The sequence below is a fragment of the Vulpes vulpes genome, chromosome X (genome assembly GCF_048418805.1).
Source record: "Vulpes vulpes isolate BD-2025 chromosome X, VulVul3, whole genome shotgun sequence".
In the NCBI taxonomy this organism is placed as follows: Eukaryota; Metazoa; Chordata; class Mammalia; order Carnivora; family Canidae; genus Vulpes; species Vulpes vulpes.
Genome location: NC_132796.1, coordinates 43,955,358 through 43,977,915, shown reverse-complemented (window position 1 = coordinate 43,977,915; position 22,558 = coordinate 43,955,358). Strand labels below are relative to the sequence as shown.

General features: G+C 50.2%; 1 protein-coding gene across 2 annotated transcripts in view; it reads left to right on the top strand.

Annotated features, from left to right (window-relative positions):
- The window catches only part of FGD1 (FYVE, RhoGEF and PH domain containing 1), a 44,106-nt gene that overhangs the window by 2,177 nt on the left and 19,371 nt on the right, over positions 1-22,558 (top strand). The window contains exons 2-8 of one of the 2 annotated variants that reach the window (XM_025988893.2): positions 16,489-16,662; positions 16,965-17,142; positions 17,481-17,697; positions 18,910-18,999; positions 19,683-19,831; positions 21,390-21,546; positions 21,652-21,790. In XM_025988893.2, coding sequence (XP_025844678.1) covers positions 16,489-16,662; positions 16,965-17,142; positions 17,481-17,697; positions 18,910-18,999; positions 19,683-19,831; positions 21,390-21,546; positions 21,652-21,790 — 1,104 coding nt within the window. Of the gene's footprint in view, positions 1-16,488; positions 16,663-16,964; positions 17,143-17,258; positions 17,698-18,909; positions 19,000-19,682; positions 19,832-21,389; positions 21,547-21,651; positions 21,791-22,558 lie in introns of both variants that reach the window. The other variant, XM_025988892.2, reaches the window with a different exon arrangement.

The following is a 22,558-nucleotide window of genomic DNA, read 5'->3' as shown; positions in this document are numbered from 1 at the left end:
CCCCTTGACAGACATTGTGTGGAGCAGGCTACTTGCACACCTTACTGCAGCACCTTCTCTCAAATCCCAAAACATGCCTCAAGGACTCTCACCTCAAGGTCTTTACATCTGCTTTTCTCTCTGCCTGGCAGCTCTTCCCCTGCTCTCCACTTGACTTGTTCCTCATCTTTCAGGTCTCAGCTCGGATGACACCTCCTCCAAGAGACCTTCCCTGACCACTTTGGAGTGGGGGAGGGCCACTTGTGAGTCTCTGTCACAGCTTCCATCCTGGCCCTTAGTACAGTCTGAAATTATCTTATTGTATGTGTCTACTTGTTTATTGCCCATCTTCCTCCACTAGAATGTGAACTCTATGAGGGCAAGGGTATTGTACCTGTTTTGTTCCCTGTTGTATCCTCAGTACCACAGTGCCTAGCACACAATAGGTGCTTAATAAATTCTTACAGAACAAATGCTTGAATGGATACAAAGGGAGCACATAGTGGCATCCCAGTAACTATTGTCTAAGAGAAGGACAACTGAATTCCTGCCCTCCAGATGCTCTTGGTCTGAGTCAGTAGCTGGGCATTGTCTCCACCCCTGGTCTCTAGCATCTGATTGATTACATGGTAGTACTGCCACTGCTGCTACCCCCATGCTAGTGATTCTGAGTTGCCTTCCCACTCTACCAATCCTTACAAATTACCAATCACAATACCTATCCTGAACTACTCTCCTCCTCCCCAAAAAAACAAATCAAAGTTCCCAGGATCCTTTTTGCAAAGTCCCTTTGTCTGTAATTGATGGCTGTCTTTTTAAATATGCATTTTTGTATATATACTCCAAGATAGGGATTAGGAATAAGAAGAGTGTGAGGGAAAGACCTGGCTTCCTGTCCAACCATTCCTAGCTGACTCACTGTGTGACCGTGGGTGAGCGACTTCCCTTCTCTGAGCCTCAATTTCCTCATCTAGAGAATGCCATGAGGAGTCTATGAGATACTGCTGATGAGAAGCATGCAGAATAAAACAAAATATTTTTAAAAATAAAGGAAAAACCCTCTGAAGAGGAGGTGGAGGAATTACTCAGGCCCTGGCAAAGCAGGCACTGGGCGGTGTGATTCACAGCAGCATGGGAAGTAAGAGGCCCGCCTCCCCCACTGCCCAGCCAGCCCAGGGGTAGGCACAGTGACTTGCTTCTCTCTCCACAGGACTTGCCTATAATTGGCCCGAAGAGGGCAGGGTTGGTGGTTGTAGGGTGTGTGTATGTGTATCTGTGTGTGAAAGAGAGAGAGAGAGAGACAGAGAGAAAGAGTCCTCTCAATTAAAGGGTTGAAACATTTTACTCCACATGTTAAAATTGTTGTGTGCCTGCTGACTTCCTCCCTCAGACTGATGAGGCCTTTATTGAATCACCATCCTTAGGGACCAGTGGCCCATCCTGGTTGGGGGGGGGTACTTTTTAAAATAGTACAGTTAATACTTGAACAATGGGGGAGTTAGGGGTATGAACACCCATGCCCCTACTTGCACAAAAATCTGAGTATAACTTTCAACTCCCCCAAAACTAACTACTAATAGGCTACTTTTGACCAGAATCCTTACCAGTAACAAACAGTCAGTTAACAAATCATTTTGCATGTGTAAATATACTTTATTCTTAAAGTAAGCTAGAGAAAAGAAAATTTTGTTAAGGCAATCATAAGGAAGAAAAGGGATGCCTGGGTGGCTCCGTCAGTTAAGTGACCTTGATTTCAGCTCAGTTTGTGATCTCAGGGTGCGGAGATTGAGCCCCACGCTCATGCAGAATCTGTTTAAGGTTCTCTCTCTCAAAAAAAAAAAAAAAGATTCTCTCTCTCCCTCTGCCCCTCCCCTCACTTGCACACTCACTCTCTCTCTCACTCTGTCTCTAAAATAAATAAACAAATATTTTATTTTTTTAAGATTTTATTTATTTATTCATGAGAGACACCGAGAGAGGCAGAGACACAGGCAGAGCGAGAAGCAGGCACCCCACAGGGAGAAGCAGGCACCCCACAGGGAGCCCGATGTGGGACTCATCCGAACTGAGATCACGCCCTGAGCCAAAGGCAGATGCTCAACTGCTGAACCATCCAGGCATCCCATAAACAAATCTTTTTTAAAAAGAAAGAAAATCATAAGGAAAAGGAAATACATTTATGGTATTATACTATATTTATCGAAAAAAAACACACATATAAGTGAACCTGTGCAGTTTATACCGTGTTGTTCAAGGGTCCACTGTAGTTATATACTATCCATGTGAAAACCCTTCAGTTGCTTCAGAGTGTTTTCTCTTTTAGTTACCTTGATTTCTGCTGAGGGGGGCGATCCTTTTTATACCCATTTTCCAGTTTGATAAAACCTGGAAAGCGATGCCAGAGAGGGCTTTGAGAGAGTCAGAAAGGAGTACCCAGCTGTAAGTTTGCTCATAGAGATTTGAGGGAAACCCTATTCTATTTCTCAGTTTTGAGGCCTAGAATATCTTTCCAGATGCTGGATGGGGAGTAGCCTGGGGCCTGTCTCAGTCGAAATAGTTGTACCTGACATAAGAGTCTTTTCATGGGTAGTAGGAGAACTGAGCCAATTGAGGAGGCAGCAAGAGGGCTGGCTCCCTCTAATTTAGAGCCTAGGGCATCATCAGATACTTCAAGAGTTAGAATGGGAGCTGGAAAGGGCCCTAGACACCATCTGGTTCTGGGTTTCCCAAACTGGGTGAACATCAGAATCCCCTGTTGACTTTGAAAAAAGCAAGTGTGGGCAGCCCCGGTGGCTCAGCAGTTTAGTGCCACCTTCCACCCAGGGCGTGATCCTGGAGACCTGGGATCGAGTCCCACTTGGGGCTCCCTGCATGGAGCTTGCTTCTCCCTCTGTCTGTGTCTCTGCCTCTCTCTGTGTGTCTCTCATGAATAAATAAATAAAATCTTTTTTAAAAAATGAAAAAAGTGTGATTCCCAAATCCACCTTGGAGCTCCAGAATCTTGGGGTTGCAATCCAGGAATCCCCAGGTGATTCTGATGCACAGCCTAGAATGGGAACTGATTTTTAGTTGGGGTAGTGGAGGCTCAGAGAAACAGTTTACTCATGGTCCTACAGTGAGCCAGCCTGATTAGAGCCAGGAGAATACATAGGCCTCCACTCTGAGGCCCTCTCCTCAGGACCCTATGTGGGCCTACCACCCTCTCTCCCAACCCCAAAAGAAGGCATGAGAATCTAAACTAAAGGGAGCAAGTCATCCCCTCACTCACATATGCACAATCACTGGCTGCCTCAATTTATCATCTATGCCTAGCTCTTGTTAATGGCTGCCATTTGGCACTTCAAGTTGGCAAGCAATTGCAACTCTGGGACTCTAGGCAGAGGACACCCTGGCATCAGTAGCACCCACCACAGGGCCTGGCCCAAAGCAAGGGTTCTAAAGGGTGTCAGCAAGCTTTAAATGCTAGGAGGAACATGGAGTGTGGTTCAGGTAAGAATTTCTGTGGGAGCAAGGGCACTGAGACATGGGACATCCTGGGAACTGGGAGTGGTTTTGAGAGGAGTAAGGGAGAAGGCTGGGAAAGGGACTTTATCCTGAGGGCAAAGGGGTAACTATTGAAGGGTTTATTAAGCAGAGGAATGATGTGCCCAGATGTGGGTATTTGGGAGATCCCCGTAGCTACATGTGGAGAGTGGATGGTGGGGATTCAAGAATAGGAGCAGGGACACAGGCGGGTCTAGGTCATGGTCTTCCCAGTGACAGGTGATCATAGCTTGGGTTACAGTGATGGCAGTAGGTGAGGATAATAAGATCTGAGAGATATTTAGGGGCTAACATGGACGGGCCTTGGTGGTGGCTTGGATGTAGAGGCCAAGGAAGAAGGAATAGTCTGGGATGAGTTTGGGTTGTTGTCTGAAACCAACTACAGTGACCCAGTGGATGGCGGTGGGACCATCTACCTGCAAGAGAAGGAACAGGTTTGAAGGAGGATACTGAGTTTGAAAGGCCTTGGGGGACATCCAGGTGGAAGTAGCCAGCAGGCATCTGGATGTAGGGTTGGAAAGCTCAGAAGAGAGCTCTCTGGGCCAGAGATGCTTCGGAATTCTCACCACCAGTGCATGTCAGGGGTCACAAAGCAGCTCATGGGGAGAAGTTGTATGTGGTTCTGGGGGCCAGTCCCATCCCTGAAGACATAGATAGTGAGGTCAGCAGAGTCACACTCAGGTGGATCATTCATGATCTGCCCAAACTTTTCCTTAGAAATGCCTTGGGGAGGGAGGGCAGTTTTTTTTTAATTTATTAATTTAAGAGAGAGCACAAGTAGGGGGAGGAGGAGGAGCAGAGGGAGAGGGAGAAGCAGGCTCCCCACTGAGCAGGGAGCCCGACATGAGACTCAGTCCCAGGACCCTGGGATCATGACCCAAACTGAAGGCAGACACAACCCACTGAGCCATGCAGGCACCTCTGAGGGAGGGCAGTTTTTAAAGCACATTTGCATAAAGCTGAGACCCATTTTACATATACCCAGGGTAGTGACTGATGCCAAGAACCAAAGCAATCCTCCTGAAAAGCAAATCAAACATTAGTAAAGTAAATTCTTGTGGCTCCCTCAATGTTCTCCCTTTTGAGGGCATCCCAGAGAGGTCATAGAGGGAGGTCGCTCATGGAAAGAAAAGGGGGCTCATGACAGGAGAGGGTGGTGGGCTCTGCCGGGGACTTTTGGAGAGCAGCACTTTGAGATCCTGAGGGAATGTCTGGGAAAAGACCCAGATTTTGTTCAGTCAGTTGGGGTCCTCCAAACAAACACAACAACATAGAAAGACTCTGGTTAGTGGGGGGGAAAGGACTTTCCCACACAGGACTAAAGGAATGGAAGTTTCCAAGTTGCAGATGGCTGGCACCCCTGATACTGAGCCCTTTCAGGTGCCTCTGTCCCTGTGGGAGGGCCTGGTTGGAGCTACCTGCTTCCTCAAGGGTGAGTGGTAGCTGTATCCCAGACAGACTCCAAGCATGGCTTTCTGGGGGCCAGTTAGCTAAATGCCTTAGGCAGATGTGGAGCTGGCCAGATCCTGGCTGGGTGGGGCCAGGACCTGTCTGGAATGAGGGCAGGAAGCACAGTCTGCCATTGGCTGGCCCTGCAGAGTTATGTTCCCTCCTCTGGGAGAGAGCAGACATCCTTGGAGCAGTGAGCCCAGCCTCTCTGGGCTCCAATACTCAGTTTGTTGGACTTGGGAGGCATCACATCTCCAAAAGGTGCTTCAAAACATGCATGGAACTGGAGACTAGGATGCAAGGCAGTAGCTGCAGGAGCCTCGGTGCTCCTGGCTCTGCCACTGGCTCACTGTGCCCCCAGGCCTACTTTCCCCTCTCAGGGCCTTAGTTTCTTCCATTTATAACACTGGGACCTGATCATCACCTTTGTCTGGCATATAACATGGCATCAATAAATACTTGGAAACAAATCCTTGGCAGATAAGGGAAGGGAAAAGGGGAAGAAGAAAGGCATTTCTTTATTCAATGAATGTTTATTGAGGACATACCCTGTGGTTGGTCCTGTGCAAGGTGCTTGGTGTGCAACAAGACAGGCACAACCCTGCTCACGGAGCTTCTTTCTAGCAGGCAAGAGCTGCATGGAGAAATTCTAAGCACAGATGCTGCAGGAACATACAAGGAGGGGGGTAAGTAGGGAAAAAAGGACACTTGAGTTGAGACTCCGGAGATGAATAGGAGCCCAGAGGTAAGGCAAAGCGGAAGAGCCATTCAGGCCATGGGAACAGCATGTGCCAAAGCCCCAGGCGGAAGAGAGCACTTTCGAGGAACAGACAAGAGGCCATTGTGGCTGGAGGGTGGGGGCAGGGAAGTGTTCTTGAGCTGGGCCTCCCTTATTCCCAAGCTCAGGAGGTTGGAGTTCACCCTGGAAGCAAGGGGAGCCCTTCGCAGGGCTGCAGGAATTGAAGCCAACTGTGTTTTCATAAGCTGGTTGTGGTGTGGAGAACACCTTGTAGAGAGGATTGGAGGGAAACCAGTTAGGAAGCTGGAGAATGGGAGAGAGCCTATGGATTCTAAAGCTAAGAAAGTCTAGTGTGCGAGAGCTTGGGGTCTGGCTGGATGTGTGATTTGAGGGACAGGGAGGAGACATCAGAGAAAACCCAGCCTCTGGCTTGGGGGACTGCAAAGATGGATGTGCCACTCTTGGGATGGGGAAAGGAGGAAGGAGGAGCCACTAGGCGCTGGATGTGGCTTGGGATGCACTGAATCTGAGGAGTCTGAAGACAGGGGATGGGGCATTCACATGGCTGTGCCCAGTAGGCAGGCATCAGCTGTGCCCACCTTGGCCCCAAAGTTAAGAGCAGGAGGGCGAAGGGCACAGGTGTGTGGTTGAGGTCCAGAGGGAATGGGAGGCTCTTCCTCATGCTGACAGCTTTAGGCCCTCTGTGGTGCTTTCCTGTGGAGCCCGCTCATGGAAGGGGTTAAGTCACAGAGGGAAGGTGCTTGTAGAAAGCGGGGAAAGGCGGGACTGGCAAGGCTGGCCCCAGGGAGCTGCAGCAGGCTTAGAAGCCCTTCATTTGGACCTGGTAGGCACACAGCAGCTGCCCACACCGCTACCTTTGCCTTCCCCTTCACCTTCCCTGCTCCCCCCCCCCAACTTCTTTCCAGTTCCCCTAGGTAGGGCCTCCCTGCCTAATGCATTCCAGGTGTTGACACAGCCCCAGGGGTGGCAGGGAGTAGGGCAAGGAAGGTGTGGGTCTTTCTTACTGTGCATTTCTTAGGGGCTCCAGTCTCTAAGCCTCACTGCTTCTGTTCTCTGGAGAATTCCTTCAGGGATCTCTGGGTCCTGAGTCTCCTCCTGCAAGGTCATGCAGTGGGGAAAACACTGCCCCCCACCCACAGGGGTCTGTGGTGGAGCTTTGCCTCTTTCTAGTTCTGTGTGACCTTGGGCAAGTTTCTTCACCTCCCTGAGCCTCTGTTTCCTCATCTGTAAAATGGGGTTATCATGCCCACCTCTTAGTGTTGTCTTAAGAATTTGCCACAGGTAAAGAAATCCTCACAGCACTCATTGTAGCCAACATTCCACAAATGGTTCTGCCCTTTTTGTTTCTGCCCTTTTGCCTCTCTGGGGCTGCATCCCTTGCTGTCCCTGGCTCCCTTCTGCCGCGCCCCCCTTTTACAGCTTCCCTCTCCAGCTGTCCGGCTCTCTGCAGTCTTCATTTCAGTCTTCTCCCTCCTAGTCTTGGTTCTCTCTCTCTCTCTCTCTCTCTCTCTCTCTCTCTCTCTGTCTCTCTCTCTCCCCTTGCCTTTTTCCCTCATGATCTCTCTGTTACTAACTCTCAAATTTGACCAGGCTTCTGGTAAAAGGGGAAGGGACATGGGTAGATGTTGGGGTCCTTGGGGTCACACACAGCAGGGGTCAGAGGGGCCATCCCCTACTGGCTTTGTCCTCACAGAAGGGAAATCCCAGCCAGCGTGGCAGCCCCAGCACTGGGTAATTATGCCCCAGTGCTCCCAGCTGCAGCTCCACTCCCTTCCCTTCCTGTCCTCTGAAGTCCCCAGCCCCTCCTGGAGGTGGAGCAACCACCCTCATCTTTCTCTGGCCTCAGGTCCAGAGACACAAGGAGGAGGTGGCCAGACCCTTCCAGCAATCCAGCAACTGCAAGAGGGATGGGCTGCCTGTGCTCCCATGTGGCTGTGTGGTGTGTGTGTACATGTGTGCGCATGTGTGTACGTGCATGCGTGCACATGTGCCTGGCTGCTTGGCTGTCTTTGTCCCCAAGGGTATGTTCTGTATATATCGTAATGTTCTTCTTTTGGTGTATCTGTGTGTGTTTGAGTGTGTGTCTGTATATATCTGCGTGTGTCTGTGTGTGTTTTTGGGTCTGCATTTGTTTTATGTGCCTGTTTGCCTGCTTGTGTGTCACCTTGATTCTGTCTAAGCCCCTGGGAGTTTCTAGATGTGGATTGCTGTACGGAGGTCTTGTGTGTGCGTATGCGTGCATTGTGTGTGTGTGTGTGTGTGTGTGTGTGTGTGTTCCTGTGCCAATGTCTGTCTCTACTCCCTATGAGTTCTGTATCTTAGTTGTGGTTGTGGCTGATGTGTGTGTGGACGGGGGTGCCTGTCTGTCTTTTGGCCCTTCCTGCCCGTTGCTCCTGTTCTGGAACGTTTTTACAAACCCAGGACTCTGTTCATTGTGCCCTTCATTTTTCCACCTAGTATTCACACCTTTGCTCATTTTCTTCCCCTGCCTGCAGGACCATGCCATTCTGGATGGCTGAACTCAAAAACCACCTCCTTTAGAAAGTCATCCCCACTCCTCCCTCCAAATGTGATTTCTTTCCCAACTCAGCAAACATTGGCTGAGGATATGCTGCTCTGTAACTCTGGACACAGACATGCTTGGGATCCAGTCCCAGCTCTAACTGTGTATCTTCAGACAAGTGATTTTGCTTCTCTGTGTCTCAGTTTTGTGGCCTATAAGGTGGAGCTAATAGTACACAGAGTTGTTAGGAAGATGCCATACAGGAAAGCATCAACACAATGCCCAGCCCAGAGTAGGTGCTTAACAAACAGTTAAACCCCACATACTTTATATCCTCCACTAAACAGTGAACACCTTGAGTTCCAGAGAGTTCTGAAGGTTCTTGAAATCCCCTAGTCTCTTCTCCAGGTGTCTTGCACAGGGCAAAGTGTGAACTGGAGCAGGTGGAACAAAAGGCAGATTCTGGTTCAGGGAACTGCTGACAAGTATTGCATGAGCCTGCTCAGGCCTAGAGAAGATTGGGCCCTAGCAGTGGGGGTGGAAGAAGGGACCTCCAGGGCTGCCATCCAAAGGCAAGAGCATGTCAGATAGGACAGAAGGTAAATGGCGGAGGTGGAAGGGGCCTTAAGGACCATTTACTTCAGATACCACAAAGTAGTGGCCCATAAGTTGAATTTGACTCACAAATTTTGTTTGGCCTACCCACCAATTTCAAAATTAGGGGATTCCACGTAGAAGTCTGCATTTCTGATTCTCTTGAAATATTGGAAGATCTGAAAACACAGGGCCCTGTTCCTGCAAAGTGACCATTAGATAGAAGGGAGGAGCTACTACCCCTACTTCAGGTGAGACATGTGGTCTCCAGTTTACCCCAGTTCTTACCATTCCCTCATGCCTAATGCTGTCCCAATTTACAGAAAGGTCCTTACTTTACATGAGGGTACACACTTTATAGAAACATCCCTCACTTTACAGAAGGGGCCTCACTCTACAAGAGACTTCTTCCATTTTACAAAAGAGTCTTCTGTTTGGCAGAGTCCTTCATTTACAGACAGGTCATCCATTTTACAAAAAGGTGTTTATAGAACTCTCCTCACTTTATAGAATGTCCCTCCATTTTGAAGAAGTCTCCTCTGCTTTGTAGAAATTTCTTCCCTTTACAGAAAGGGTATTCTTTTTGTCAAAGAGACCTCCATTTTATAGAAAGCTTCTCTATTTTGCAGGACAGAACATTCTAGGAAACTCCTTACTTGCCAAAATGGTTTCCACTTTCAAAAATGCCTTCACTCTGCACAAGGTGCCTCTGTTTTTCTGCAGAGTCCTTATGTTCAGAAGACCAGTCCAGTTCAGGGAAGGAACTTTCAAATCTACCCACAGGGTTCCTGTAGACAGCTCCTCCTGCATCTCTCACCCTTGACTGAGCTTTGTGTTTGAACTTTCTGAGAGAACATCTGTCAGGCCAAGCAAGGCCTGAGTTAGTCTGACCCCAAAGGTGTAGGCCAGGCAGCCCGGGTAGCTCAGCGGTTTAGCGCCACCTTCAGCCCAGGGTATGATCCTGGAACCCGAGATTGAGACCCACAGTCAGGCTCCCTGCATGGAGCCTGCTTCTCCCTCTGCCGGTTTCTGCCTGCCTCTCTTTCTGTGTCTCTCATGAATAAATAAATAAAATCTTAAAATAAAGGTGTAAGCTGGACCTCACATTCAAGGGGGAGATGGGAAGAAGTGGAGCAGTTAGGCCTTTATCCCCTGCTTTTTTCTCAAACTGAGGTACATCCCTCCCCCTCTGCCCCGCCCTCCCCTCATCCCTCACCCCTCCTCTCCCAACAGAGCTGGCTTTCCAAAAGACACTTTCTCATTTGCCTGTTGTTTTTTCTTTCTACTCTCTCTGTTCCCTTTCTCTACCCCACACCACCCCACCCCACCCCCAGGAATTCCAACTGTCCCTGGGGCCTACCTCTTAGCCTAGAGAGACTGAGGTCTAGGGGTTATAGGGAGAAGCATGCAGTGGGGGTCTGGAGGATTGAGTGCTGGGACCAGCTTCTGCCCCCTCTAGCATCTCACCAGGTCCTCCAAATGAGGAGCACACACATATTCTCCCCCATTTTGCAGATGGGGAAATTGGGGTCCAGAGTTGTGAAGCAACTGCCCAGGTCACCATGGAGTTAATGGCTGAGGTCCAGTCCGAGGCCCTATTAGCTGACTTGAGGTTAAGCCAAGGCTACAACTAGGAGGTGGGAGACAGGGTATTGCTGGCCAGGGAGGGGAATGCTGGGAGCTGAAATTACCAGAAAGAGGGGAAGGAGAGGCAGGGTCATTCCAGTGGAAATGGACAAATGAAGGAGTCCTTATCTTCCAACAGCTAGAGGACAGACCTGCTCTGCCAGGGGCCCCAAAGCATGTACTCAGGGCACCTGCCAAGTAGGGGCATGTAGCAACCAGAAACAATTTTTGGAATGATTTTTTTATTTCAATAACAGTAAGTTGTCATGGAAAAATCCCAAACTCTATTATGCTTCTTAACCTTTATTTTACAGTTTTGTATTTTCTTTTTTTTTAATTTATTTATGATAGTTACAGAGAGAGAGAGGGAGAGGCAGAGACATAGGCAGAGAGAGAAGCAGGCTCCATGCACCGGGAGCCCGATGTGGGACTCGATCCCGGGTCTCCAGGATCGCGCCCTGGGCCAAAGGCAGGCGCCAAACCGCTGCGCCACCCAGGGATTCCTGATTTGTATTTTCAATTGAATTTGAATTGAGTGTGAATTGCGGGTTGGGGTACCATTGTCTTTTCTTTGCCATGCCAGCTCTAGTAGGAATCCTGCCCTGATCTGAGGAGCTGTTGATGAGAGTGGAGCTGGATTCTGTGTCCATCTCTGGCTGGGCTAGCTATGTTTCTTGGTGTGCCAATAGCTTTGTGTTAGATTACAGCCTGTGGCCTGTGGGTTTATGTATCTGTGTGCACAATTTTGTATCTTTGTGGATGTGTGGTTCTGTTGGCTTTCAAGTTTAACTCACATTGCTGTGTTTGGTGGGGGGCATTATGCTCTTTCCCTTCTTTGTTTTACTGGCTCCCCAAAATCTGGGGGCTATGATTACTATCCAATTTTACAGACAAGGGAACTGGGGTTCAGATAGATACAGAGGTTTGCCCAGGGTCACACAACTAGTAGGGGGGGGTGTTGACTCTGCATGACTCCTGAGCCAGATCTTCCTTCTTTTTTAAGAGAGGGAGAGAGCAGAGGAGGGACAGAGCAAGAGGGAGAGAGCACCTCAAGCAGGCTCCACACCCAGCCTGGAGTCCATTTCAGGGCTTGATCTCACAACCTTGAGATCATGACCCAAGCCAAAATCAAGAGTCAGACACCCAACCGACTGACCCACCCAGGCACCCCCAAACCCACTCTTCCTAAGGAGGGTGCCACAACACCTCAATACACACAGTCCAGTCAATGAGTGCAGCAATCCCACCCCTCTTTGGGATAGTCATATACCACAGATTCTAAATGATTGACCTTGTTTTTTAATAAATAAGACCAGATTCAAGGTTATCCCTGAAATAATGTCACTGTCATGAGCATTTAGGTGCTCATTGCAGGGAAATTGGGTAGAGCCCACAGCTTGCCAGAGGCTTAAATGGACAAGAGACTAGGGGGCTCTCGTTGCCAGGTGCTGCCTCAGAGGTCCGGCTCTGCCTCATTCACTCTAAGCCCTCCTTGACTTAGGTTGTGAAAATTTGCTCAAATAAAGTACAGGTAGATTTGAATTTCAGATATTCAACCAACAGTCTTTTAGTATGGTGTAATAAATTTTTAGTGTAAGTATGCATAAGACATGCTTATACTAAGAAATTATTCATTGTTAATCTGAAATTCAAATTTAACTGGGCATTCTGTATTTTATCTGCTCACCCTGTCCCCAGCCTCCCCTCCCACCCTGAGCTTCTCCAGTACCAACAGGCTGACCCCCTTGTACTTCCTGAACCCCACTTAGCTTTTCCTGAATGACACTTTCTTGTCTTTGAGACTGGAGGCTCCCTGAGGGTTAAAATGAGATTACCTTTTGCCTGCTGAAGGCTTGTTGGGACTGTATACCCCCGCCCCCACAGGAAGACCTGGGACAGGTCCCAGGCACTCCTGGGGGGCCCAGGGTATGCTTCCAGTCAGTTGCAGGAGACGCCAGAATGGCAGCAATGGTTGTATGCAAGCATAATATGCTGAGCACATTACATATGGATGTGTGAACAACTTTGCAGCTCTCACTAGGTCGTTGAGGACTATGCATTGTCAATGTGTGGCTGGGTACATTTTCACCAAGTATTATAAAATTTGGTGAAAAAAAATAAAAATACAAAATAAAGTTTGGTGGTGTGACTTTCTGTGAGTGGGGTGCTGTCCTTTGTGGCCTCTGCTCTGATGGGCACTGGGGACTCTGGTAAACCCAGTAGTGGAGGGGGCAGTGCTGCTGGTGGAGGACTCTGTCAGATGTGCAGGTGTGAGTGCGTGAGAGATAATGCTGTGGGTTGTCAACTATACAAAATGGGCTGGAGAAAACCAATGCAGGACCTAGCCAGGTGGGATGGGATGGGGCCGCGGGAATGGCTATGGTATCCAAAAAAGGGAGAAGGCCTCCTTGAGGAGCTCCCTAGGGGCAGAGATGGAATTTTCACATCTTCCAGTAGTGAGTCTACTGGGCTCAGAACAGGGCTCAGAAGTATCTGGGAGAACTGAACTAAGCCTAGGGAAGCCAGAGAGTTGCATGGGGCTGTGAAGTGCCATGGAGACCTAGCTGAGAAGTTCCTATTTTCCCAATGGGCAGTGGGAAGTCACAGAAAGCTCTTGTGCAAATAAATACCATGACCTAAGCTGGAGGTCCATCTACCCACCTGGAGGGAGCAAGACTTGGGGACAAGGGGGCCACTGAGGGAAAACATAGGAAGAGACAGGGAAATGTAGGCAGAGGAACAGGCATGAGGAGCTCTAAAACAGGAAAGGGAGGGATCTTGAACCTTCTTCCTTCAGCAGAGCTTCAGCTGGTTCTTGGCCAGGCCTAGGAACTGGAACCCTGATGTCATCTCCCTGTAGGTGGGCATAGAGGTATTGCACTCACTAGCCACACTGCAGCTCATGACTTTCTGAAGCACTGGGGTGCAGCCCTGCCCCTCCTGCTTCTCTTTTCCAGCTTCCCCTGGAAGAGCAGGGTTAAGAAAGGAGTCCAGTGTAGGACCAATCTGCTGAAGCTCTTCCATTGACTTGCTGTGTGACCTTGGGCCAGTCACTGCCCCCTTTCTCTGCCTTCATCTCCTCATTAGATACTGGGTTCACAGTCCCTGCCCCCTCTCTTCTGGGAATCAAGAGTGTCCCAGAATAATTGAATTTTATCCAGCTTCCCATTCTGCAGGGCAGCCTGCAGGGAGGCAGAGAGAAAGAAGAGCAGGCCCATTGGTGGGCTCCCAGGTGAGGTGGGTGAAGAGGGAGTGGAGGGTGGGCCACAGCAGGGCCACAAAGGATGATATGGTCATCCTCTCCCCAGAGCAAGCAATGGAGCCAAGAAAGAGAAGACCAGCCAGCCCCCCCCCCCCCCACCTAGCTGCTCTGTAACAGACTGGGTAGGGGGGACTCCCCCAGGGAGGCTTGCCTGCTTTGAGGGGTGGAGACAGGACTGGGTAGAGCCCTGAGGAGGCAGACAAGGGGCATCCCTTGCACCTACACATGCATCTCTGAGGGGTTGGGGGTGGAGGTGTCTGCACAATGAGGTGCCTGGCTTTGCCTCCTGGATCTCTGACACTGTCAAATACTCGCTTTCTCTGGCCATGTGTCTCTCAAACTGTGTCTCTTTATGTGCCACCCTCCAAGTGATTCATCCTCTTCAACCCCACACTCAGGGGAATGCAGGGCAGGACCAGGCCAGGAGGTGCTGAGCAGGGCAGGCTAAACTGAACTGAGAGGAGCACTTCCTCCCTCCCAGTCAAGGCCCTGCCTGCTCAGGTAGGAAAGGAAGTGAGGAAACTGCACCCAAGGCAAGATACAGGGTGAAGGAGTGGGGCTTGGCCTGGGGGCACGTGTTCCTGCAGGGCTGGGAGGGGCCCATGGCCTGAGTTCCCTGGGGCCTACCTGGCTGGAGTAGGGCCAGACTGGGGCCAGAGACCCAGGGAAGCTGCTGGAATGCTGTGGGTTGGGCTGTTCCTTCCCTACAAGACTGAAGACCTAAAATTCCCTGTGACTTTTTTTTGCCCATGTGACCCTGTAGAGTGTCTCTGCATGTTGTATCTGTATGTTTTTGCATCAGATGGCATTATTGACACCACAACCATTCAGACCAGTAGGCACATGTTAGGTGTGTATGTATTCCTGAACCCCTAAGACCTAAGGACACCTTGGACATGTTTGTTTCATGAGTATGATGGAGTAGTAAATCAGGGCATATGTCTGTGATTGCTTGTGTTCTGGAAACATGGCAGTGTGTGACTTTGTGATGTCATCCCGTTGTATGAGGTTGTATTTAATGTGGTATAATGACCCTGTGTGGTTATAGTCCTTGTGACCATGTGGACCACTTGTAGGCATGTGAACATGCAACACCATATTATGGTACGTATGACACACCAGGGCCCTGTGATTGCAAGACACAGTATAAATTACACCGTATATATTTGTGACTCAGTGCAACCATATTTGAGGAGTATACATGATGGGCAGTAGTTGGGAAATTATTGTATTAAACTGTATAAAATGATAGGCTTGCCACTGCATGACTGTCTTTGTGACCGTGTATGACTATGCTTGTGTATGGGCTACCCTGGGGCTGTGTGGGTTTTATGACTGTGGGTCTCTGTGACTGTGTGTGACTGGGCTTTCAGGAGCATGATGACGTGTGATTAGATATTAGAATTTGTGAGGTCCAGGGACGCCTGGGTGGCTCAGTGGTTGAGCGTCTGCCTTCAGCTCAGAGTGTGATCCCGGGGTCCTGGGATCGAGTCCCACATCAGGCTCCCTGCAGAGGGCTTCTCCCTCTTCCTGTGTCTCTGCCTTTCTCTGTGTGTCTCTCATGAATAAGTAAATAAAATCTTTTTTTAAAAAAAAGGATTTGTGAGGTCTTGCATTTGTATGAAACAGTCTAAATAACTCCATGTGGCTCTGTAACTGAGTGGGCCCTTTTGTGACTGGTTGGTATGAGACTCTGTAATGCAGGGTAACAGAGTCTGTGGCTGTGTGTGGCTGTGGTTTGCCCTCCCTCTCTGTCCCCCACTCCCCCCCACACACACACACTGACTTCTACAACTCCCTGCCTAGCCAGGCCCACCTGAGCCCCACGCTCCTTCCCTTTGGGACATGTCATCCTGGAGGGTCCCTCATTGCCTTTCAGATGGAGTCTTCTGTCCCAACCATCATCTCCCCTAGGACCAAAGACAGAGGTGGACTTCGGGAGCTCACAGTAGGGAAGAGGGATGGTGCAAAAGACCTCCCATTTTCTGTATTTGTTGCCTGTCATTTTAAAGCCATTCCTGCGACCTGAACTCTGGGTGCTGAGTGTGTGTGGTTGTGTGTGGGTGTGGAAGTAGAAGAGGTCAGTACAGATTAGTGAGAGCCTAGGATTTTAAGAAGCAAAACTTTTGCTCATGAAATACAGTTTTGTCATTTTTTAAAAAAGATTTTATTTATTCATGAGAGACACAGAGAAAGAGGCAGAGACATAAGCAGATGGAGAAGCAGGCTCCCCACTGAGCAGGGAGCCTGATGTGGGACTCAATCCCAGGACACAGGGATCATGACCTGAGCCAAAGGCTGAGCCAGGTGCCCCTACAGTTTTGTCATTTTTTAGCACACTCCACTATATAAAATGGTAGACAAGGAAGTCCAGATATCCTCAGGACCTTTAGAAGAAGAATGAAGAAGGCTTAAAGCTCAGCATACTCACTGTGGCTATATAAGCAAGGGCTGCAAACACGTACACAAACTGTAGGGTGCTCACATCCACCCCTAGCCTGGCTAAATGCCCTAATAATAATGCCTGCTGACATACAAGGAATCAATGAACAGATCACAAAGAACTCTTCTCTATTGATGCAAACAGCCAGCCACATCCCTGGGCCTGGCCCCCCATCTGAGGGCTGTGGTAGAGGCTTCCCAGAAAGACAGTGTGCTCAGGAAAGTGGTTCAGGGAAACCCAATATACCCCAAAACCTGCTAAGACATACAACCCCACGCCCCTTTGGGGTCACATCAATTGCTTCACACCCAGCTTCTCCTCTTCTGTAGGGCTGCACCAGGGAAACCGGATCCTGGTTAAAAGTTTGTCCCTTGACCCTGGCCAGAGCCTTGAACCTCATCCAGAAGGTCCACAGAGGCTTCGCTCAGACCCAGGCCCCCCCACTGAAACCCCCAGCCAGCGTCCTTCACCTCTAAAGCGGACACCAGGCCCAAAGCCACAAGGTAAGTGGTTCCAGAGGTGGGCAGAGAAATGGCCCAGGAGAGGGGATGACGGAGGGAAGAGGTTGACCAGTGGCAGAGGGGTAGTCCTTTTAGAAGGGTAGGAAACACCGTGGTCTAGTGGCAAAGGGCTGAGACCTAGGGCTAATGGGTACATACTGGCATTTTGCCTCAGTCTTGCTCTGCACCTGCCTGGGGCAAAGGTGCAGCCTGGGGTGGGGGATGTGGAGGGCCTTGTGACATGACAGCTACCTCTAAACTCAGCTCAATGGGATCTCCCCTCTCTTCCCTGTCCATTTCTCCAGTCCCCCCAAAGCCCAGCTACCTGCAGATGCCCCGGATGCCCCCCCCACCTGAGCCCATTCCCCCTCCACCATCACGCCCCCTGCCTGCAGACCCCAGAGTGGCCAAGGGCCTGGCCCCCAGGCTGGAAGCCAGCTCCAGTTCTGCAGCAGTATCCTCACTGATTGAAAAATTTGAAAGGTGAGTCTGGTCCCTGTCGGGGTGAGGGTGGGCCTGGGATGGGAAGGAAGGCTATGAGACAGGACTCTCAGGCAAGCTAATACCCTGCCTCCATGTGTGTCCACCATCCGCCTCAGAGAACCTGTGATTGTTGCCTCGGATAGGCCAGCCTCTGGCCCCAGCCCAGGTTCCACAGAGCCTGCCGTGTTGCCACAGCCACTCCCGCAGCCACCAGTGCCCCAGCTTCCCGAGGGCGAGGCCTCCCGCTGCCTGTTCCTCCTGGCCCCTGGGCCCCGGGATGGTGAGAAGGTGCCCAACCGGGACAGTGGCATTGACAGCATCAGCTCGCCATCCAACAGTGAGGAGACCTGCTTCGTCAGTGATGATGGGCCCCCCAGCCACAGCCTGGGCCCTGGGCCCCCTGCCCTGGCCAGTATCCCTGTTCCTTTGGCTGACCCCCACCGGCCCGGCTCCCAGGAGGTTGATAGTGACCTGGATGAGGAGGACGACGAGGAGGAGGATGAGAAAGACAGAGAAATCCCAGTGCCCCTAATGGAGAGACAGGAGTCTGTGGAGGTACGGACCCATGTTCACCAAGAGACAGAACAATGTGGAAAAACGAGGAGCCTGGCTTTTACACTTGGTTCTTCCCTAGCTCACTATTTCTCAAACAGGGCATTGTTTCCACTCTGGATGTTTGGCTTCCCTGGTCCCCTGGTCCCTAAATATTGGTTGCAAACCCAAACCTCGCCCCCTCCTTCACTGTAACTACCAAAATGACCATGCACAGTTCCATATGCCCACTGGGAAAATTGTTCTACCCTCAGCAGAGAACCACTAGCTGGACCTCAGTTTTTCCATCTTGAAGATGAGCGTCCTGCTTGGGGATCCTTTAAAGTCCCATTCCAGCTGGAAAATCCCAAGACTCCCTAGCTATATGACACTAGGCAAGTCTCCACTCCCCTACCACAGCCTCAATTTCCTCACATCCAGAGAGACTTCCCAGCAGCTGGCCACCAGAGGGGCACAACAGCTAGAGCTCCTCTTCCCCAAGGGACCTGAGGCTGTGGCCACAAAGGCTCTTGGCAGCAGGAAACCCTTTCTGTGCCCAGCAGCCTAAGCCTGCTTTTCAGAGGCTTCCTTGCACTTGTTAGGTTGCAGCCAGAACACCTTCTTCACTAGAACCCAGCTCAAATGTGGGGGCTGAGGCCAGGGACTCAGAAAATACGTGTCCAGCAATTTGGAAACTGGGCAGACAGGCAGAGTTTTTAGACATTTTTGTACCTCTGTGTTTTCTTCACATCCCAGGTACTCGGCAAGCCTTTGCTGACAGTGAACTGAGTAGGTGAATAACATTTGTAGACTACTTAACCTGTAGTCTGCTATGTTCTACTTGTAATAAATCATTTAACTATCTCAATTACAAAGGGACTTAGGTCCTTTTATTATCAGTATATGTAGATGAGATGTAAATACAGAGCAGTTACACAACTTATGCAAGCTGATGGATGGCAGAGCTAGGAGAGAGCAGATGCCTGGGTGCATGAGTGGCCAAGTGAGAGAGTGCATACATATCATCAGAATTGAGGAGTGGCCTTTATGATACACCAGGGAGGCAGGGATTGAAGCTGGGAAGTTTACAGGTCTAGAGATGGGGGAATAAGGAGGATTATTCCAGGATGGCATTGGGCTTAGAGTAGCATTTGAGCTGTCCTGAGAATTCTGAGGGCTTGGGTGATGGTTCGGGGACGGAGCGATCGATGAGTGGTTGCCTCTTCTCCTTCCCAGCTGACTGTGCAACAGAAGGTGTTCCACATTGCCAATGAGCTCCTGCAAACTGAGAAGGCCTATGTTTCCAGGCTCCATCTCCTGGATCAGGTGAATGGCCCCTCAGGGGTCCCAGGGCCCCAGGACATGGTAGGTGGTTGCCAAGGAAGAAGTAAGAGGGCCTGAGCCCAACCTTACGTTACCAATCTAGAGTTGGTAAGACCACATTCTGACCTTGACCCTCATCCTGTCTCTGAAGTCAGTTCTGATTATGATCCCAAGCCTGATCTTTGTACCAACCCTCATTCCAACTTTGGGTGGGTACACCAGCCCTGACTGCAACTCTGACCTAGATCCTGAATTGACGGCAGCTGTCTACCAGGCCCTGATCCTCATTCTAATCCTGGTCCCATTCCTGACCCCAAATCCACTAGAAGCCCCAAGGGTAGGAATTTTTGCTTGCTTTGTTCACTGTGTTATCCCAGCTGTGTTATCCCTAACAGTGCCTGGTACACGGTAGGCACTTAAAAATATGTGTTAGATGAATGGATCTGACCCCAAATCTAATTCTGACCTTGGCCCTGCTCCTGACTTCTCATCATTCCAATGCCTGCCTCCAGGTCCTACCCTTGATAACTGGAGATCCAGCCCCACACATAAGCCTAATTCCATTCCCTCTCTGCTCAGTCTCAAGACCAATGCTGAGCCCAAAGCTCCACAGAGCTGCCCACAAACACTGCCCTCACCCCCCGCCAAGCCCCAGGCCCAGCTGAACACCCCTGCCCTGCCCACAGGTGTTCTGTGCCCGGCTACTCGAAGAAGCTCGGAACCGGAGTTCCTTCCCTGCTGACGTTGTCCATGGCATCTTCTCGAACATCTGCTCCATCTATTGCTTCCACCAGCAGTTCCTGCTGCCTGAGCTAGAGAAGCGCATGGAGGAATGGTGAGGGACCCCAGATCTAGGTTGCCTGTCCCCCTGTCCACAAGCCTGCCAAGCTCAGGGCATATGTGTGTGCTAGAGTCCACTCTTGCCTGTCCTCTCCTCTTACTGCCTTTCACAAAGAGAATCAGACCAACGCTCCACCCTCTATGACCTCCCAACCAAATGCAAAACACAGACCAGGACTCAGAAAATTACAATAGAACAGCACAGCCCTTAAGAGTATGAGGTTAGGAGCCAGATTGGCTGGGTTCAAATTTAAGCTCTGCCCTTTGCTAGCTTTGTGACATTAAGCAAGTTTCTTAAATCATTATGGTTCAGTTTCCTCCTCTATGTAATGAGGATAATAATAATGGCCTACTTTGTAGGGTTGTTTTAAGGATTTAAATGAGTTGATCCATGTCAAGAGTTTAGAACAGCATCCTGTATACAATAAGTGCTCAATGTGAACAGTTGTTTGTCTTTTTTTAATATCAGATCTATGATAGAGCTGAGAATGGAAGGCTGTAGGAATCCAGACAAATGGACTAAACCTAGTCTGGAGTTAGAGAAAGATTCAAGGAGGAGCTGATTCCTGAGCTGAGTCCTGAGGTAGAAGGAGGCAATCTCCCAGCCACCAGCTCTCCTCTACCAATCTGTCCTTTAAAGTCTGTACCACCTGCCATAACAGTCTTTCAGAAAAATCAGACCATGTTACTTCCTGCTTAAAATCATCTCCATGCTCAGGGTGCCTGGGTGGCTCAATCGGTTAAGCACCTGCTTTTGGCTCAGGTCATGATCCCAGGGTCCTGGGATCAAGCCCCACATTGGGCTCTCCACTCAGCAGGGAGCCTGCTTCTCCCTCTCCCTCTGTCCCCCTCACCCTACTTATGCGCTTGCTCGCTGGCTCTCTCTTCCTCTCTCTCTGTCTCAAATAGATGAATGAAATCTTTTAAAAAAATCATCTCCATGTGCCCCACACCCACAGGATAAAGTATGTCTCCCTCACCAGACTATAACCATGCGCGGCTGGCATGAAGCCAGTTCCTACATCTTCCCAACTGACTGTTACTCCTGAGGGAGAGGCCTGGCCTGATTCTTGTGTGTCCCTCAGCTGCTCATGAGCAATGAGGGCTAAGCCCAGGTCCCGTATGTCCCTCAGCAAACTGTGACTCCTGAGGAGGATAACCAGGCTTCACTTTGTCTTCCCTATTAGACAGTGACTCTGTTGGGGCTCTGTTGACTCATTTGTGTCTTCAGAATTACCCAGCATAAGGCTAGGCCCAGAATCAATAATAAGTGTATGAAGTGGCCCTTGCAGAGAAGGTATTTCAGGACATGTTATTCCTGGTACTAGAGAAGGGCAAAATTGGGGCAGGTGGCAGTCAGGACCATGGTTTCAGGTCAAGCTGTGCCTTTTGGCCTAATTGGCCTATAACATAAGCAGCAATTCCAGAGGAGCAGACTGGCTGAGAAGTAGATTTCTAGGAATGCAATGAGAATAGCTTACCTGGGACTAGAGACCTAGAACCCTGGGGGACAAGGATCAGCAGGACCATGCCAGCCCCTGCTTCCACCCCAGGGACCGCTACCCACGCATCGGAGACATCCTGCAGAAGCTGGCGCCCTTCCTCAAGATGTATGGCGAGTATGTGAAGAACTTTGACCGTGCTGTGGAGCTGGTCAACACCTGGACAGAGCGCTCCACCCAGTTTAAAGTAATCATCCATGAGGTGCAGGTAAGCAATGAAGCTGGACAGGACAGCCTGGGGAGGAGAGGTCTGCAGGGACCCAGTGAGGGGTTTATGGCCAGACCTGAGCTGCTCTGCTTCTGCCTGTCACAGAAGGAGGAAGCCTGTGGCAACCTGACATTGCAGCACCACATGCTGGAACCTGTGCAGCGCATTCCCCGCTATGAGCTGCTTCTCAAGGACTATCTCTTAAAGCTGCCCCATGGCTCCCCGGACAGCAAGGACGCCCAAAGTGAGTGCACACATCCGGGCCCTGCCTCGCCCCATCCTCCAACACTTAACTCACAGGGTCAGCCTTCCATTGCAGCATAATGAGATTCCAGGATAGGATCTCCAAACTGAAAGCTGCCTGTGAAAGGCCCACAGAGGCCCTGGAGTGAGACCTCAGGCTGAACCTCCAGGTTGAGATCTCTGCCTGAGTACCCAGACAGAGCACTCAGGAGTCCCCCAGTCTGAAGTCCCCAGCTGGAACCCCCAAGTTTGAAGAGCATGCCCAGAATGCTCCCCTAGAGGGAGCCATCTGTTTTCTAGGCCAAGACCCCAAGACTGAGCCCTAGACTCATCCTCAGATGAAGTTGCCCGGAGTCCAAAGCCTCTGCCCCATGAGCCCAGACCGACCCCTCAGGCCAAGCCCTCTTTACCAAATCTCCATAGCTGAGCTCCCCATGAAGATATTTGTCTCATCGAGCCCCTGACTTTTCCGTCATCCACATTTAGAGCTCCGCTCTGTGTCACCAGCTGCTACCTAGGATGAACCTCATAAAAAACCTCCCAAGTCTGATTAAGGCCCCACCGAATCAACTCTTTGGAACTGAGCACCCCAGGCTGGACCCCATATTTTCTACCTCCAAGATTTGGATCTCTAGTCTGAATTAATGCCTCCTCAGACTGAGTCCTCACACTGACCACTAGAAAAGTATCTCATTCTGATTCCTCCAGTATGAGGCCCACACAAATACACCCCCACCGCCACACCCAGGGTCACATCTCCAAGAGTGCT